We start from the raw sequence: 18661 nt of genomic DNA, 5'->3' as shown, positions 1-18661 counted from the left end.
AGCATACCTGGAGGCCTCTGCTTTACCTTATTGTTAGTTTGTGACTCTCCTCCCTTCATCAGCGTGCACATCTTGCCACAAGAACACGTGAGCTGGATGAGAAATGAAGAACTTGACCAGCCCTAATGAGCCATTACAAGCAAATGAGGCCGAGGAAAAAAGCCACAGCTTGGAAGCCGCCCAAAGGATTCCGTGCATCTTTATTATTTCCATTATTTACACACCAGCCGCTGCCACTGCCAATCCTGCCCTTCCTGTTTAAATCTGGATGCTGATGCAAGGTCTCCCGGTGCTGCTCTCTGCTTTGTGCACTGCCACTCCTTTCCCCAGCACAGCCCCAGTGCTTGGTGACAAAGGTACGGCCCATTTGCCTCCAGCAAGGTGAAGCACAGCAGCTAGAAGCCCGGGGTGCAGCAGGCACGTGCATGGCGTGGCTTTGCCCTGCTGACAGCCCTGCAATGGAGGCAGGTTCACTTCTCCCACTTGTCACCTGAGATGGGATTCCGGCCAGAGAAGGGCCACAAAGGCAACTTTGCAATGGGGCTGTTTTTCACATGCCGAAAGGAAGATTAGAAGCTCTCCCATGCCAACCACATGTCACGCTCTGGTCTGGGAACAGCTCAGCAAGCCACAACCAAGCCTGCACAGAGTGGGTGTGTTTGCACTGCCCTCCACTCTCATCTGTTATGTCAAACACATGTGCCATTTCCCTCCAAAAACACCATCTATCAAGTCAGCTCCCACAGACATCCTGGCTCGCAGACACCAGCTACGCAGCCTCCTTGTCTCCTCTTTGGAGAAAGCTCCACCACGCTGCTTTCAGCCCCCACCCGCCCCGAGCCCATGCAGCTGTGCCAGCCTGTGCCCCCAGCAAAAGGTCCTTACCGTGTCCCCATCCTCCAGCGAGGCCAGCACGAAGCAGCGGTAGCTCAGGTCCTGAGAGAGGGGCTTGTTGTAGAAACCCTTGTAGTTCTTCTCATCCCCCAGAGTGAAGGTCTCAGGCAGCACGTCCACTTGGGCAGCAATGTAGGGCTTGAGTCTGTCTGCTTGGCGTCGCTGGCGCCTGCTCTGACTGCCCTGGCTTATGGCCTCCAGCAACTGGGGACAAACAAGGTGCATCACTACAGCTTCGCTTAGCATGGCACCACCTGACGCCGTCACCGTACTGGCTGTAAGGCTCAGCAGGGCAGAAGGAAGGCAGGGAAATGATACTGGGTTGGATTTAGACACAGCAGCACAAAGAAACCTGTCATCCCAATGTAGCCCCTATCATCCCAACGGTCTACAAGGGAACCAAGCCATGCTTTTTGGCCCAGGTGTTGGTACGTGCAGTAAGTCAGGAATTCTTTATGGACGCTGGACATGAATTACAACTGACACTGATGTATAGGGAAAAAGTGACATTTGCTGTGTCTTTCCCTTCCGTCAGAGCTTCCATATTTCACCTGCTGCTGTGTTTCAGGAAGAGCTTTGCGTAAATCACTCAGTGATAACAGATTTCATGGGATGTTTGGAGCAAAAATGGCAAATTTCATAGTCAGCCACAAATTCACGAAAAAGGATATGAACACAAAAAAATTCAGTTACACTGCTAAGAAAGACTCTCAAACGTTTAAATATGTTTTCCTAATGAATAAAAACAAATACCAGACCTTGCACAGAAATTCTAATCTACAGTGAAGGAGGAGGCATGAAACACATGAGTGTTGTCAGGGCAGATAGGGAATGCTGGTTCTATTGCAGAGTTGGGGACAGAGATGTGCACACAAAGCCACAGCACTGAGCTCACCCTCCAACCATGACAGCCCTGTAAGGCACCCCCTACTCTTTCCTCTCATCAGTCCACCCTTGGCTTCTTCCTAAGAGCCACGCTGGAGTAAGTACAGGGGGAAAAGGCAGAGAGATGGTGGAGTTTTCCCCCAATACACATCTCCTGCACCTTGGCTGGAATGTCAGTGAGGCTCTGTGGCAGAAGACATAGCTGTTTGTGGATGGGCTCACCCCACAAAACCACAGGGCTCCAGCACTGATTGATGCTGCTGGATGCTACTGCCACCTATATATGTAACACACCGTAAGTCTGCACCAAAGGAATGCTAGGCTTGCAAAGTTCAGATCCTGAAAAATTGGATGTCAGAATTATTATCACCTGTACAAAAATAATTCAGCTGTGCACTGTGTTAGAATCCTTGATGACGCGGTCACATACCATCTTTTCTGTAGCTCCCCTGCCTCATTCAATAGACAGGACAGACAGTGCTTAATCAAGGAGCAGCTTTGCCATATTTTGTTTTCTTCTTTGCATTATGCAGCCCGAGGCTTTGTTTATTGCTTACTATTCAAACCCAGCTCTGAAGACAAAATTAATAATTTCCTCGTGGGCTTTTCTATGGTGCTGATCACTGTAATATTACAAGTGCTTCACAAACATTAATGATCTTATCTTCCAAACACCCATATGAGGTGAAATGAAAGCGATTATCCTCATTTTACAGAGAGAGAACAGAGGCACAAGGACATAAATGTAAAAAACGTCCACTAATTTTGAATGTCAAATTGAAAAGCCATCAGCTTGTTTTGTTTTTAAAGAAAACTGAGCATGTTTTATTGCACTGACTGTATCAAACAGAGTTCTACTGACCTTTCTCTGCAGCTGGGGATGCTCAGGCTTTCCAAGCAAGGCTTCAGTATCTCAAACTGAGGACTCCAAAAAAAGGCAAAACAGTGACTGCTAATGCAAATGGTGTTTTACAGTGTTTGCCCAGGACTAGGTAAAGCCATTAGAGATAGAAACCAGCTCTCTGAATTGCCTTCAGCTACCTACAGCACGAAACCAAACCACCCCTTCTCATCCTACTCTTGTCTTCCTTGTGCTATTTTCGAGATTTTGCAAGGAAAGGATGCAGGGGAACTACAAATGATGGCTCTTCATTACACAATTCTGCTTCACATGCTGAACAGATCCACCCATACCTGGAGCGAGCTGGGACCCCATGGAAAAGACTCTGCAATCATGTAATTAAAGATTAATGATAAGCAGGGGCTGACTTACATCTTCTAACACTCTGTAATTTCTGAGTGCTTCAAAGCTTACAACTTTGTTCTCTTAATGGACCCGTGTGCGATTTCAGTGAATCTGGGTGTGTGATTTCTTGGAATTTTCCTTATTTCTTTGGGTGGCTATATGTGGGGAAGAAAGAGCCTACAGGCCTTTGTGTGGGATTCTGCCAGCACCCACAAGTGTGCTGCTCCTGCACTGGGCAATCTGCACTTGCGGGTGAATGCAGACAGCCTGCAACAAGAGTGTGCAGGGAGTTGTGCAGATTTTGCAGGACACTTCTACTGCTGCACCGCTTCATGCTCCTACCTGGTCCAGCTCCATCTCATCAGGCGTCCGCCACCGTGCCGTTGGGCTGCTGGGGCTCTGCTCTGCTGGCACGACCACGATGTAGTACCACCTGGCAGGAAGGAAAGCGTGAGCACAGGGCAGTGAGGAACGCGTGCCGCATCCCTCCCCGAGATGACCCGCTCCTCTCCCTGCCCTCTGAGTGGCAGAAGAGCTCAGGAAGGAGGAGGCCAGCTCTCCAGCTGTACCAGAGAGGGGAACTCTCCTTTCTGCGCTCATTAGGTTAATGAAGATCTCCATTGGGTGGTGTAGGAGCTGCAAGAAGGACATTTATATAATCGGATTGTAGCAAGAACCCTGAGGGAATTTAGCACAAGGATACCACAGTAACGAATAAGACTTCCACAAACTCGCTTTTTTAATCTCCTTGAGGCTTTAGCCATTATTTATTTAAAGGATATTATATACAGTGTCAGAGAAAGTTCCCCCTGATCCTGAACGGCGTTTTTGCTGGTAGCATCTGGAGCATACACACCAGGGCAAGGGCAAACTGTCAGAGAATTGTCTTAATTTTACTGCATGTAAATATTTGCTCAGAAGGAGCCAGCAGTATGAGCCCATGTTCACACAGGTAAATGCCTGGCTCTGTACTGCAGCCTGCTCTGAAATTCACTCCCAGGTCACAAAGCCCTCAGGCTGGCAGGAGCCCACCCTGCACTCCTCCCCACCTTCAGCCCCTGATACTCCCCTCTCCATCTATCTTTGCAGAATAGTAGAATCATTCGAGTTGGAAGGAGCCTTTAAAGGCCATCTCCTCCAGCTCCGCTGCCATTAACAGGGACATCTACACTCCCATCAGGTGCTCATAGCACGATCCAGCTTGACCCTGGGTGTCTTCAGGAATGGGGCAACTACCACTTCTCTGGGCAACCTGTTCCAATGCTTCACCACTCCTTTATTCAGTCTCAATCTGAATAGTTTGAGTTTGAAACCATTTCCCCTTGTTCTATCACAATGAATGAACTAATGAACAGAAGACAGCACCTACCGAACTGGCACAGTGGTCTGCACTTTGGGAAGGGTAAGCGTGAACTTTCCCTCCTGGATGTACTTGTTGGTGGCGATGGGTTTGCTTTGCAAGACGTCAGGCGCGGTGCGAATGGAGACAAGATGCTGGAGCCCCCCAGCACTGTTCCCACGGTTCATGAGCACAAAAGAATAGTCCGTGTCTGGCTGGAGGTCACTTATGAGCTTCTTCATGGAGTGGCCATCCACCTCCACGCTCTGGCTATTGTACAGAATCTGAAATGGGAAAAAGACATGCTTATGCGGCCGACAGCAGCATTACAAATGACAATTTGACTGTGGGCCTTCCCTGAGGTGTCCAGGTACCGTGTGCTTCACAAACAGCCATCAATCTTTAGGTAAAAAAGAGCAGCCCCCAGCAGAGGGCTGAGCAGTGCTCCCTGTGCCTCGCAGCCATGGGGCAGATAGGGGCAGAGCCTGGTGCTCAGTCTCCTGCCACATACGCACGGCTTTTCAGCACTGCTTTGGGGGAGGAATTCAGATGGCTATGTGTTGCCCTCGGATGGAGATGAATGGCTCTTTGTTTTCTGTCTCAAGAGGCTACAACAAGCAATATGCTTTTGGTGTAAAATCCTGTCTGCTTTGAATTGGTGGCGCTCCCGTGTCTCTCAACGGATGCCTGATCAAACGGTTAGTGCTGAGCACCCTCCCACTCCCCAACAAGGTGACCGGGGGGTACGTGCCTCGCTGACGTCTGTGAGATCCCGCACAGGGCTCACAGATCGGGACCTGAACCAAATGGCAGCTCTGCAGGTGTGACACCCTGTTGCCATGACAACAGATGCTGGCGCTGCACTGGCCGCGGGCAGGGGACCAGCGCTGCTTTTCACTGCTGCCGGTGCCCCCCTGCGCAGCCTTCAGCTCAGGGCTTTTTCTCCTTGCCCTGCTGCAGCCATGCCTACCCCTGGCTAAGGCCCTGCAGCCACGAGCACTGCCCTGGGAACCTTGCTCTTCCTCTTGCTGGAACAATTCCTGTGCCCCAAAATGCGCAGTGCTGTCTCTGCAAAGCCAAAACTCAACCAAAGCCTGGAGATGGAGACAAAGGGGTGTTGGAGAGCCGGAGGGAGCAGAGGTTGTGCCCCAGCTGGGACAAACCACCTGCTTCCTTCCATCCAGCACGGCAGGGCAGTGATGAAGGTGCAGACATGGCATGCCAAGAACAGGCAAAGGCAGAGCTGGAGCACGTTGCACTGTGGCAGCTACTGCATGCCGCAGGCAGAGACCACACAGTAAATGTGCTCGCTCCAACAGAAGCCTTGAGAGTCAGAAGATGGCTCTGTGGAAGAAAAATGACTTGAAGTAGAACAGATATCTTGCCAGCTGAGCCTGCTGTGCAGGCTGACACAGGCAGCAAGGGAGGGGCTGAACTTTCCTTCCAAGTCACCTTTGCAGCAGGTGGCATCAATCTGCAGAAAGTTGCTGGCTTGCTGGGACAAGGGCAGCTTATTAGCACTGCTCCAGTATTTAGTGCTTCAAAGCTTACAACAGCAATACCCAGGACAAACTTCAGATTATCTCCAGATCACTGTGATTGAGGCTGGGATAGAAAAAGAGCCCCATTTTCTTGTGCCCTGGCTTTGTGGATGCTGGGAACTGAGAAAGGATTCCCAACAGGTAACAGTGCAGCAGTGAGGAGCTGCAATGGAGAGACATGGTCCAACTTGTTTGTTGACGTGCTTCAGTCTTCAGGGATGAACTGCAAAAATAAGTTCCTAGTACTGAAATAAAGGTGGGGTTTGCAGAGACCAAGCCCCCTCTGGCTGCCCCATGTGCTGAAAGGCAGTCGAAAGGAGGGTGGCTGGGGATGCCCAGGTGTTCCAGACAAGAGCAGACCGTGAAGAGTCCACGGGGAGCAGTGGGATCTCACCTCATCTCACATGCTCCAACACAGACTTAAACAAAACCAAACTTCAAACACTAAGAGATATGCTGGAATGATGCAAAGCTCACAATGAGTTCACTTGCCTCTCAGACAAAAATTCTCATTATGAATTCTCCCTAATAAAGGCATCACCAACTGCTTCTGCTTTTGCTCTAGGGAAGACACTTGCTCACCAACTGCCTGCGCACGACACATCTGCTGGGGACACAGCTGTTCTCCTGGGGCAAGAGGAGACTGAAAAGATGGTCAGGCACTTCAGTTCAGTGTTTCCCTGCTTGCCCAGTATTAGAGCCAGCCAGGACACAGTCCCTGATCCAGTCCTGATATCAGGCTGATTTTCACTGCCATGAACAGAAATTCATTTCCAAAGATGGTGAAATCAGCATCTGCAACGCTTTCCAAATCATTCTCCAACCTCCTCCTTTTTCACTGCTGCTGTAGCAGTTCCACGTTCCTTTACCTGCCATAACACATTGTCTTCTCAAATGTTATGCACCATTAGGTAAGGTCTCTGCACAAACCTTACAGTAATGTAAGGGCTCACAAACAGTCATTCGTGCACAGCTGGAGATGCCCGGGAGCTCAAGCAGGAATGCTATTTAGAGGTTGCATCATGGCCCACTGATAACTACTTAAGTCAGCAGCAAATTTGGCCCAAGGGCTCTGAACTGCCAAACATTGCTGACTAGCCCATGGATTGCTGTAAAATGTCATTCGTACTGCTCTTACTCACAAGAGGGAATATGCAAGGCTAGAAGCTAGGTGGGTCCAAATGTCACTGCTGAAGGTCTGCTGTTTGATTTTGAGGCAGTAAAAAATATATTGAACTAAAAGGTGAAATGACACAGTGCGCAACACTGCGAAAATAATTACTTGATGGAGAAGTAGATGAAGTTGACTTTTTGAGGGGCAGGATTATTACATCCATGGGACACTGTGTCAGAAAGCACCATCCAGGTTCCCAGGGGCTGTATCCAAACCTACATCATAATCACTTTCAGAACATGCTACTCCTTCTCCGGATTTGTAAGACACCTCGTGATGCTGCCTTCATCAACCAATATACCCCCATCCTGCTCTTCAGCTGAAGAATGTCTCAGGGCAATTCAGTATCCCCAGGGAGAAGGTCATATCTATCTTACATGTTCCATGAAAGCTCCAGAATGACCTTCTGCGTTTCTGAAATAGTAAAGGAATGATGCCTCTGCACCAGCACATAGGCTGGGCAACATTTTACAAGGAATTTATCTCCTCGACCAGAAGAAGCTGTGAAAATTCCCCAAAGAGAACAAAAACCTTCCTTATTGATTTGGTAGCAATGACAATTCCTAAGGTCTCAGTTCAACCTCTATGAAAAAAACAGCAACAGTCCTGCCTGTGTCCCACTATTCATTGTCAGAACAATATCTACTTTAATTAAATCTGTTAAAGTAGAATATGACACCCTTCGGGACATAGATTTAGCGTGAGACTGTTTATCAAGTGTAGATAATACTAATTGTTCCCATGGAGATTTATCTGCTATGCTAGTTACAATATTAGGCTCTGGCCTCAGCATCCCATGTGCCCGAATTAGAGGAGAGAGGTGAGCCTTGTTTATAAAAATCAAAGTCCTGAAAGTTATGGATTTCCTTCGACTGGCACAGTCAGCGACCTGGAGCTGACCCTCTTAGCTCCTCACCTCAACTCGTGTGTGTCTGCAAGCCTGCAAGTATTAACAGAAAGAAGACACTATTAGAGAAATATCCTTGTAACACTCTTGCTTGCATGACTGCTCTTCAGCTAGTAAGTGGCTGATGCCATCTGCTCCTGTGTCATCCGAGGGTTAACCCGCAGCAGGGGCAGATCCTGAGTCATCGTGCCAGCAGTCACAGCTCCCAGGCTGAGACAAGAAGTCAGTGTCATGCCCTTGGATCCTGGCTACCTCCAACCACCCCGCCATCCTTACGCGTTAGTAATGCTCCAAAGGTCACACTGTCCCTTTCGTGCACTCAGCTGCCAGACAGAGATGTGGGCTTTATACCCTAGGAATGAGGCAAGATGAAGTGGCCTGGTTCTTTGGCAGAGTGCACAGTAACAGGGATCAGTGAAGTTCCTCGCGGCCAGATTATCTGAACACTGATCCTAACACATCGTTCGCTTGGGAAAACTTTGAATACCATGAGGTGTCCATAAAAGCCTTGTCTGCCTCAGCTAAATTCTGCATGTTAACAAGTGCCTGCTATTGCTCACGGTAATTCAGCTTTAGGATCTAGACAAGGAGAGTTATAGCAAGGATCACATGCACTGACGTGGATGCAGCCCCAGACCTCCATCCCATTCCCTTGGCCATGGCTCCCCCACAGCTTGTGCTGCTCACACTTGTGACACCCCAAGGGTGAGGACGTTCCTTATTCTCTTTCACCCCCTGAGATTTATGCATCTGCCCTGATGTTCTGCAGTAATTGAAAAAAGCAATCCTCATGTTTGAGACAGGACTTGTTGCAGAAGGAGTCGTTTTTAGTTTGATTCACTGACTGGTTTTCAGACCAATTATTCCCGGTGGTCTCTCACGATTAAATCACATCTGTAACTTCTCACACTTCAACTCTGAATCAGGCGTCATGACAAGCTTTTGCTAGCCTGACCGGTAGGTCCCAGCTGTGCAAATACCAAGTATAAGATATTGAAAGAGATGATGGAGGAGCAAAGCACACATTGGGACCATATGAACAACCACTGCAACTGCTCACCAGCAAAGTACCAGTAATCGCAGGGTCCCAAACAGTTCCCATCTCTATTAGAAAAGGCAAGCTGCAAGTTTCAAGGGCGCTGTCAAGGGAGAAATGGGTACATAGCAGAAGTTGCTACTGACAAGATAGGATGGCATCCTTTGCTGGTAGGCTTCAACTAACATTATTCACTCCTGTTTATTACCATGAGCTGCAAGTGCTGGCTGTCTATTCCATAACTGATCAAAAGAGAAAGAAATCAACAAAATTACAATATCTTCTGGCTTGAGAAGAGTGAAAGGAGGGAAATCAAGAAGCAGTGTGCTCTTCTGTGCATCATTGTTCACACACAGGTGCTCAAAAGCAAGAGCAGCTAGCTAACCTGGGCATGGAGATCTGAGCTCCACAAGACCCCAGACCAGTGAGCAATCTGACCTTGCTCTGCTGGTCTCATGTCTGATGGCCTGAAAACACCATGCAGCGTGTCAAGGTGCTGCTTTTCCCAGACCTGCTAATTGCCAGCTCCCTGTTCTCTGCATCCCCACACTTACCTTAAAAGGCACTGCAGATTTATAGGAGTCAGGCACTTCCCAGCTCAGCAACACGGATGTTTTCATGATGGCGTTGACACGGAAGTTCTTAGCAAAAACTGAAATAAAAAACAAGATTTTTCAGCACTGTGGGCCAAGTCAGGATAGAGCCAGGCAGCAGCTCAGCTCTGAGTCTCTCTTTGTCTAACTCAGCAGCAGACTTCAGAGAGGTCAGCTACAGCAGAGAAGTGACATATGAGGAGAAAAAAGCAGCAGCCTTTTACCAAGTCTCCAGTCTCCAGTAGAGTTCCCCTTTTTGACTATACTTCCCAGCATCACGGAAATGAAGCTGTGGGCTGAACTGCAGCCTTCTCTTCCCCCCTCCACTCACACTCTGCTGGCCCTTTGCCATGATCAAAGAGCAGTGGTGCTCAGGTACTGGATCTGCAGATGATCCTACCCAGCTGTCTGCTCTAGTTTAAGCAAGAGCCTTTCATGTACAGATAAAAGAGCAAAGTGTGCCTGTGGAGCAACGAAAGCAATTAAGCTACCACCAATACCCCCCTTGCCCCCCCCCGAACGACAATTTTAAGGAATCCTTCCTTGAGCCTCCCCTCGCTGAACCAGTTTTACATTAGGGAGCCACACAGTACCTGATCTCATTAGACAGAGCCAAGGGAGGTGAACCGAAGCAAAGGTCCCTGTCCTGGAGCCAGAGTTTGATGTTAGGGCTTGTTAGAGGGCCGCTTACCTTGCTCAACGGGCATGGTCCGAGACTGGATGCTGGGGCTGAGCGGCCCAACCCCCTTATTGGTGCGGGCCCTCACTTTGATGTCGTAAGTGGTATCAGGCTTCAAATTCGTCAAAGTGATACTTGTGTCCTTGGTGACGTTAGCCAGGTCCTGCTGGCTATTTATATCTCTGTATACCACTGTGTAGTTGACAATCTTGCCATTTCTTTCTGCCAAGACTGGGGGGTCCCATGCAACCTCTGTGGTGGAAGTGGTGAGACCCACCACGCGCAGGTTCTGTGGGAAGCCACTCGGCACGTCTTCTGCGGTAGTGATCTCCTTCTCAAACTCCTCTCCTGGACCAGCTCTGTTCTTGGCAGACAGTTTGAAGAGGTACGTCGCCCCCTTGTGCAGGTTGGTCACAGTGTAGTGATGGTCTCTCTTCCCGAAGTCTATCGTGTTCATCTTTTCCTCATCAAGACGTCTGTACTGCAGCCGGTAACCCAGCAGCTCCCCTACCATCTCCTTGGGTGGGTGCCACTGGATGAGAGCTGTGTTCATGGCTGTCGTGCTAATCATCATGGTGGGCTTCCCCGGGACTGCAACATAAACACACAATGACCACCTGTAGCCTGGGAGGAGGGAGAGGAAGGACAGCTTCCGTGCTGCTCAGTCCGTGAGGATTGAGGAAAGTGGGAAAGTTCAGACAACAGGGTGAAGAGGACGACAGACAATTCACATGGATAGAGGCAGAATGACCCTAATCCAGTGGTGAGGGAAGCTGGAGCCAGACAGCTCTTGGCTGCCATTTTCCCATGTGCCGCCATCTAAACAGGCAATAAATCCAGCCACATCCAGCCCCAAAATTCATCCCCTTTTACAGGAAAAGTGTAAGGTACCTCAAAGCTTCCCATTTATCTCAGAGAAGAGCTGAATCCCGTCCTCCTAATCAGTGGTCTTCAGACTCTCCAGCTGGTGCCCAGCACCAGGCCACGGGGCCCCAGTGCAGTTCGACACCAGCCACACAGAAGCCCAAGTCCAGCACCCTGGTCTGTCTGGAGGCAGACTAATTTCATCCCGAAACCTTGCAGTTTTACCATCTGCAGTGGCAGCAAGCGGAGCTGGGCGGGCTGTTTATCATCAGAATGCGTTTTGCTTTAGCTGATGAACAGAGTCATGATGCCAGTGTCGATGTGAGAGGTGAACACAAGCGTTCCATGGGACTTTTGTTTAGGCTGAACAAGTCAAGGGGTGTTGCCGTCACGGGTTGGGAACTGATGGCTTTAGACTGATGGTTTAATACTTTGATCTCCTTCAGTTTAAAAAAGGATGCGTCTTCATATCAGCTCAGATTTGTAAACAAATGAACTGATAGGGAAGATACTCAGAGTCATAGGGATGGGGCCACTGATATGGAAATGAAAATGGGATTGTAGCCAAACCTAGCTTAACACTCGTGTACCATTTTGAAATGTCTGAGCCCACGGATGAGCACAAGAGAAACATGTATTTGACAGAATTATGCCCCCATTTTGCCATGAGAGGGCGATACCAACACTCCCCTGTGAGGTCAAGCCTGCAGACGAGCCAGTGCAAAGGCAGCTATGGGAGTGTTTTTGTAGGTATTTAAGACACAGAATTAAATTTCCAGTGCCAGTGCCATCCTCCTTGTACTTGTAATACAACATCTAGCAGCAGCTAGTATTATGGGAGACATTATTTTTGAAGTTGGTTCAAAATATTAACTTTAAATGTGCATCATAACGTGGGAAGACTCACTGTGGTTTACAGTGCAATACTGGGATGTTTAGGAAGCTTTCCTGTTCATAGGGCAGCTGTAGCAATTTGATGAACAGAGCTTACACCATGGTGAGGCACGAGGGAGACAGCATTTGAGACTGTGACAGTGGAAACTACCTCTGAAGCTCCCCATATGCAGCGCAGAGGAGATAGCAAGCTGTTCCTGTTTAAAAGCACCAGGAACAAATGCTCTCAGTTTGCACAAGCTGCATTCCCATAATAACCAGTGGTAAATACCATTCCTGAGGCTGGTGTGAAAAGCAGCAGGATTATCTTTTGAAGGACAGGTCTAATGAATGGAAAATCGAGGACAAAACAATGACAGCTAGCTGATACCACTGCCAAAGGCAAGCTTGATTGCATCCGGAGGAAAGCACCTGATGAACGCTGGGGTGCCCCAGCTCCTGGCACTAGGCACAGGGTACAAGTCTACCGTGAGAGCAGAATGAACTGGCTGGGATCACCAGACCTAGTAGTTGTGTCCGCAGCACTCCTACAGCAGTATTTGTTGCATTCCAGGTTTTATCGCGGCTCTAGGAGCAGGTTGGCTGAGGTATGTAAGCCAGGGAAGGCGGTGGTAGCAAAGGCCAGGTGGAGCTGAGAAGCACCTGAGGGCCCACCACACCAGCAGCCATCCTAGGCAGCACTGCAGTCACCACAGGAAGCAAGAAATGGCACTCGCCTACCCCTGCTGCACCAGGGGACAAAATGAGGGCAGGTTGTGACTCCAAAGCTGAGGGAGGGCCTGGACTTTTAGGCTTCCTCTTCCCAGGTCTCTGGACTACGCAGAGGAGCTCAGGCCCACGAGTTTCATGGCTCTCTTGTGGGCCCTGGCAGTGTCCGTCTGTTTGCTGCACTTTGCTCGGGTGATCCAATGGCAAAGCCTGTAGGAAGGGCTGCAGATCACAAGAGCATGGACCTCTGTGGCATCTCCAGCCCTCTCGGTTCCTCCTGCACAGGTGCCTTGCCCGTACTCCCGAGGCACCTCCTGGGAGGCTCCACCACCACCACCCCTGCGAGGCTGCAATCTCCGCTCCCCACGCTCACCTGCCCCTGTGGTGGTGATGACCTTGGGCTTGCTGCGGGCACCATCTCCCTTGGTTGTGTAGGCAGCGACCGTGACGGAGTAGGTGGTTTCCGGCAGCAGGCCTCCAATGACCGTCTCCTGGGAGCGCATCCACGAGGCAGAGAAGAGGCAAATGAGAAGAGCAAACACCCGTTAGCAGAGCGAGCAAATGGAGGGCACGGGGATCAGCATCTCCAACAGCAACACACTTGCTGGCGCACGCTCGTGCATTGCACCCAAGCACACACGTCTTGCCTCGCTCCACCATGGAGCCAGAAAATGGTAACTGCCACCGCTCCAGCACCGAGCTGCCTCACCTCACCCCTAACTCTTGGCACTCCTGGGGACCCACCAGAACCTGCGGCCAGCACAGGGGAAAAGAGAACAGCTGTAACCCTAACACAGTAAGCCTGAGAGTAAGAGGGCTGTGGAGCTGTGAACCAGAGCAGAAGCCAGATCAGCCAGCTGCGGAAACCTCCTGGGGGCTCATGTGGGGGTTTTTAAAGTTGTCTCTGGCAACAGCGCAGCCCGGAGCAGGAGCACCTGCAGTGCTGCAGCACCGTGCTCGCCCTCCCTGCTAGGCATGGCACAGCACGACGGGCATGGATGGGGTCAGCACCAGGCACTGGTAAGACCCAGAGGGAAAACCCTGCACTGTGGGAGGTCTGGGAGCAGGCAGTGTGCTAGCACCCCTGCATGCCCTGTTTTCCTTTGGGGCAGGAGCAGGGCACGGCTCCACACTTCTATTTGAGATCAAAGCACGAGCATCACTCCTCCCTCCTGGCCTCCAGTGGTAATGTGACTTGTGCCAAGCCCCGCTGGCCAGGCCTGCACAGCTCTCGGAGCAGCTCTCAGTGACCCAAGGCAGATACTCCTGAACAGCATTCAGCTACGGGTGCTATGAAGGAGATCGGGATCATCAGCACTAGTAACTCGCCAAGTCATTGGAAGGGGCTGGGAAGCTTTTGAGTGAGAGGCAGAGGCTCAGGGTTCGTGATTTATCCTTGCAGATGATAAGAGCAGAGATGGGCTGAGCTCCACTGGCTGAGGAGAGGCAGCTCAGGCACTCTTAGGGGCTGCTCCAGGCTCTGATCTTTGTCCATAATCCCTGCGGTGCCTCTCGGAGCACAGCCAGTCTCTCATCACTCCCTCCCAGTAACACCCACTCTATGAAAGCTGCTGATTTCCAGTCGGTGCTGCTGGTTCAGGTTACCTGCCCAGGCTTACTCATCAATATCGCCCTGTTACCATCGCAGAACCAGCCAGCCCAGAGAAAAATCAACGAGCACCAACAAGAACCCCGCCAAATTCACCGTGTGAACCAGAGTCCCATCCCAACTCTGCCCCTGCAGCAGTGTGTGCGTGCGGGTGAGTGGACGCGCAGTCCGATCGGTGCCAATGGACCCGCAGGGAAGCACTCACACAAAACCTGCAGACTCTGAACATCCCAAGAGAATTCACTCCTCCCAAATCCATGCAAAGAGAAATTCTCACGCAAAAGCATGCCACCGGGAGCAAAGCAAGCGAGCCGGGGAGGAGGGGGGAGAGAGAGGAGGGATGGATGAAAGAAAGTCTGATTGCATAATGTAAACACAGTGCTGGCATGACAAAGCCACTCCGAGTGCAACTCCTCCATATAAAGCAGGAGGAGAAATGCTTTGTGCCGGAGAAGCTCACAGTAGGGCACGTAATTGAATTGCTGACTCTAAAAAGGTCATTTTCGAGTTTGTTCCTCCAATTTGATATTTCAAAATTATATGGAAAAAATTGAATTTAACTGTTTAAATGTGATTGTTTTCTTATTACTATGTGTGTTTCAGCCAAAGGTCATGGTTGAGAGTGTAGGTTATTTTTCATGACTACAATCAATGTGGTTTAAAGATTATATATCTAATTTGACTGTGTAACTCGGTGGGCCAACTACTGCAGAAAGTAGGATGCACCTCCTGAGTCAATCACTTGAGCCTGCCTAAAACTGCACTACAACAAGCTGGAAATACAGATTATAGGAAATGTCAATTGCTTTTCTACATTTAGTAGCAATCTAAATGCCAATTTTCTCTGGATTTGCTGCTTGTGGAAGGTTTCACAATGTAACTCTCCAGCCTCATTAAAGGAGTGAAAAGGATGTTTTGACAGCACTGTGTCTACAAAATTCACAAATCGATTTTCCAAACCCCTCTTTTCCAACCTGGAATACACACAAGTGGTACTTACATGGTCGACGGAGTCCTCAGCTCTCCACTGACGGGGGAGAAAGGAAGGAGGAGAGAAAAATGGAGACAGAGTTTTAAGGGGCAACGTGTAGGAAGGGGATGACAATGACAACAGCGGGGGTTAGCAGGACTGGGTGGGGGGACTGGAACACTTACATACAGAGGGTCACTTGCCACAGGCTGTGCCAAGGGAAGAAATGGGACAACGCCATTCTCTACATGCTGCTAGCCTGACCAGGAGGTCTGTGCTCACTCACACAAAGCTGGGCAAAGGACTTTCTTCCCACGCGGACAGAAAGGTCACCACTTCCTAACTTCGCCATCCTTTCCCTTTCTGGCTCTGTTCACACTTTTCTACCTCTTCCACGAGGAGGAGCAAGAAGGGATGAGGCTATGGGAATCAGTGATGTCCCACAAATGACAGCATTCACAACACTATTTTGTGGCCTGATCTCCAGGTTCTGTTCTAGTGATCCTGCAGCTATCATCTCTTGCTGAGAATTAAAGACTTCATACACAGAGCCCAGTAGGGACTTCTGCAGGGAAGCACCAAAACCATATTTACAGATTTCTTTTCTGTAACAATTGCAAGAAAGTGCTCTGAGGACCTCAGAAAACTGCAGAGTGCCTTCTCTTGGAAACACAGTGAGGCCAAGATCCTACTCAGAGCTCCACACTAGGCTGTTCCTCCCCAACATGCTGCAATGGCTTGGAGCAAGGGTAGATGTGGTGTCTGTACCAAGGAAACAGCTCCTCATTCCAAACTACACAACACCAAGGCAGCAAACACTCACTTGGCAAGAGCAGCCCTGCAGGCAACACTTCTACAGAAAACATTTTGCAATAAAAGATCACAAGGGATCGCAGCCATGGCAGCTCAATTATGGCTCTGGAGAGAGGCTATGCAGGTTTCTGACGGGATTTGGGGTTATACAGCATCATAACTGTCAGGCATACCAGCAGCACGGTTCTCTGTGGTTGATGCACCAAAAGAAGGTTTGCAGAGATCACAGAGTGCTCTCTCAGCCAAGGTGAAGCGTTACACCTCAGGTTACTAAATGTGCCTGGAGCAAGCGCGGGTCGATGGGTTCAAGCACAGAGATGAAAGTGGAAGATAGGTATTACTGCTTCTGACTCACAGCGTGAGCCATGGTGAGACTTGTGCTGAGCCCGAGTCACCAGCTGTGAAATGGCACTCAGAGCCTGCCTTCCCCAGGACACCAGGATGCCCAGCTAATGCTGCTGAAGTGCCTGGGAACCTGCTGGTGCTGCAGAAGCCCTAAATGGTATTAAAGCTACAAGCTGCCTTTTGTACTCAGGCTATTTAAGGTGGCTTTCACAGGCTGGAGCTTATCGCAGTGGTAGAGAACTCTATCAGCAGTAAAATACATGGCATACCTTCCAAATATTTGCCGTTGTATTCTCTAAATACAGAAAGCAGCAGCTATGTGAGAAAGGTTCCTTTACAATTTTGTTATAGTTTACTTATTTGATGCCATGAGACTGCAGCAGACCCATCCTCCTAAAGCAGCTTAGAATTTAATTTCAGCAAAGAGGTCAAGTTGTCCCTAAAGAACTCCTATCATACCAAGACCATGACTAGCTACTGCTGTCCCTAAAGGTCCTCTTTCCACATGCAGCTTGGTGCTATTTCCACTGCTGTGTGCTCCCCTGATCCTAAGCCATCACTGCTGATGTCCTACCTTCCACCACGCCAACAGCCACACACTCTGCCCTGACCAAGTCCTGCTGCAGGAAGGATGTGAGGCTGGCAGCTCTTTCTCCCAGAAGTCACTCCAACACTGTGCTCCTGATGGATGGGGGCCCTGGGGGTGATAGCACCCTACGCTGCTCCAGGGCTGTCTGTGTGCAGCTGCAGGAGCAGCAGCTGATACCCTGCTGCAACAAACAGCAAGGCTACTGCATCTTGCAGCCTCTCTCACCACAACAGGGAGCTTATCATCCAGGAGGATTTTAGACCAAATGTTTAATGTTCAGACTCTGTTTGCTCTTATGTTTTCAGTGGACTTTAATCTTGTATCAGATCAGAGTGCAAAGAAACGCCTTGAGATCTGTGTTGATGAGTAACAGTGAAAATCCAGGTCTGCATAAATACCTTGGTATAGATTCAATTTCATTAAGAAAATATCACCCGTGGATCAAAACATTTCCTTCCTATCCTAGCTTGATTGCTTTTTAAGCGTGTAAGGTTGGTCAGCAAAACAAACTGATCTGAAAGGCCCAGGAGCTGTCATAAAAAGAACTCAGACAGTGCTGCGTGCATGAGGCAGGATGGCTCAGGGAAGTGCTAAAGGTAACAGTCTGTATTTATAGCAGCTGCAGTGCCTTAACGTTTCATTTTACACTTCAGCACTGCACAGCATAGTCGTGTCTCAGCAGGGAATAGCTATTTTCCCTGACCACGGCTCTTGCAAAAGACAGACTCAATCCCTCCTAAGTATCCCAAACTATCAGAAGCAGATATTGGGGTTTTCCTGCAGATCCTGCTCTCTGCTTCAGTGACAGCGGTGCAACTGTGAAACTCCAGATGCGAGCTCAGGGTGCTCAGACTGTTGGATGTGAAGGGGCCTGACAGCTCCAGAACTTCTCTTTTAGTGAAATGCCTCCCAGATCGTGCTTTTCTTTCATCATGAAGCACGCTACATCTCACCAACACACCAGACTCTTAACCTAGGTGAGCACAGGCAGGAGTTGTTCAGTGCAGATCTAGATAAGGATCCCAGACTATCACCCAGCAATAGAAGGCAGCTGTAAATTCTTCCGCTGCACCTGGGCTGGGCACTGTCCATCTCCTCTGGTCTCATTCCAGCAGCTTGAAGCGTTCACCGTTACTTCTTGCTGCTCTCTGGTGGGACATGCACTGGGGCTGCCTGCTGGATGGAGAGGTGCCACCTGCCAACACCACTGAATCTCCCTGTGGGCCTGCAACTGTTCATGCGGGCAGCACACCTCTCCCCTGCTATGGCTCTTTGCAGAGCAGGAGGAGGAAGTGTCAGGAGCCCCTTATCCACACATTATGACCTGAAGCTGTATCCAGCCAACTCCTAGCAGCAGAAGCATTGGTAAAGCTCTATGGCCAGGTCTGGGCCTGCAGAAGGCTGCAAGCAGTGAGGCCAGCATGCAGTCTGCATCCCCTGATACCTCCTGTGTGCTCGGAGCTCCAGATTCAGCCCTGCCACTGCTCAACGCTGCACTCTGCAGGCACGAGTCCAGCAGTTGGGAAGGCATGGAAGGGATTGAGCCACCTGCTTGTGTGGACTTGCTGGAGCTGC

The 18661-nt window shown here is 49.8% G+C and overlaps 1 protein-coding gene across 8 annotated transcripts in view; it reads right to left on the bottom strand.

The window, feature by feature from the left end:
* PTPRF (protein tyrosine phosphatase receptor type F) overlaps positions 1-18661 on the bottom strand; it is a 342455-nt gene that overhangs the window by 29498 nt on the left and 294296 nt on the right. For 4 of the 8 annotated variants that reach the window (XM_042873558.1, XM_042873562.1, XM_042873560.1 and 1 more), the window contains exons 14-20: positions 15370-15396; positions 13134-13251; positions 10307-10885; positions 9577-9674; positions 4395-4648; positions 3368-3458; positions 886-1098 (exon numbers count right to left, since the gene is read on the bottom strand). In XM_042873558.1, the coding sequence (XP_042729492.1) occupies positions 886-1098; positions 3368-3458; positions 4395-4648; positions 9577-9674; positions 10307-10885; positions 13134-13251; positions 15370-15396 (1380 nt within the window). The remainder of the gene's footprint in view (positions 1-885; positions 1099-3367; positions 3459-4394; positions 4649-9576; positions 9675-10306; positions 10886-13133; positions 13252-15369; positions 15397-18661) is intronic. The other 4 variants (XM_042873561.1, XM_042873563.1, XM_042873564.1 and 1 more) reach the window with 3 other exon arrangements.

This window comes from Lagopus leucura, unplaced genomic scaffold (assembly GCF_019238085.1).
Source record: "Lagopus leucura isolate 7727_CA_CO unplaced genomic scaffold, USGS_WTPT01 Super-Scaffold_100009, whole genome shotgun sequence".
Classification (NCBI taxonomy): Eukaryota; Metazoa; Chordata; class Aves; order Galliformes; family Phasianidae; genus Lagopus; species Lagopus leucura.
The sequence above is the reverse complement of the archived record's forward strand: the minus strand, read 5'-3'. Positions and strand labels throughout refer to the sequence as shown.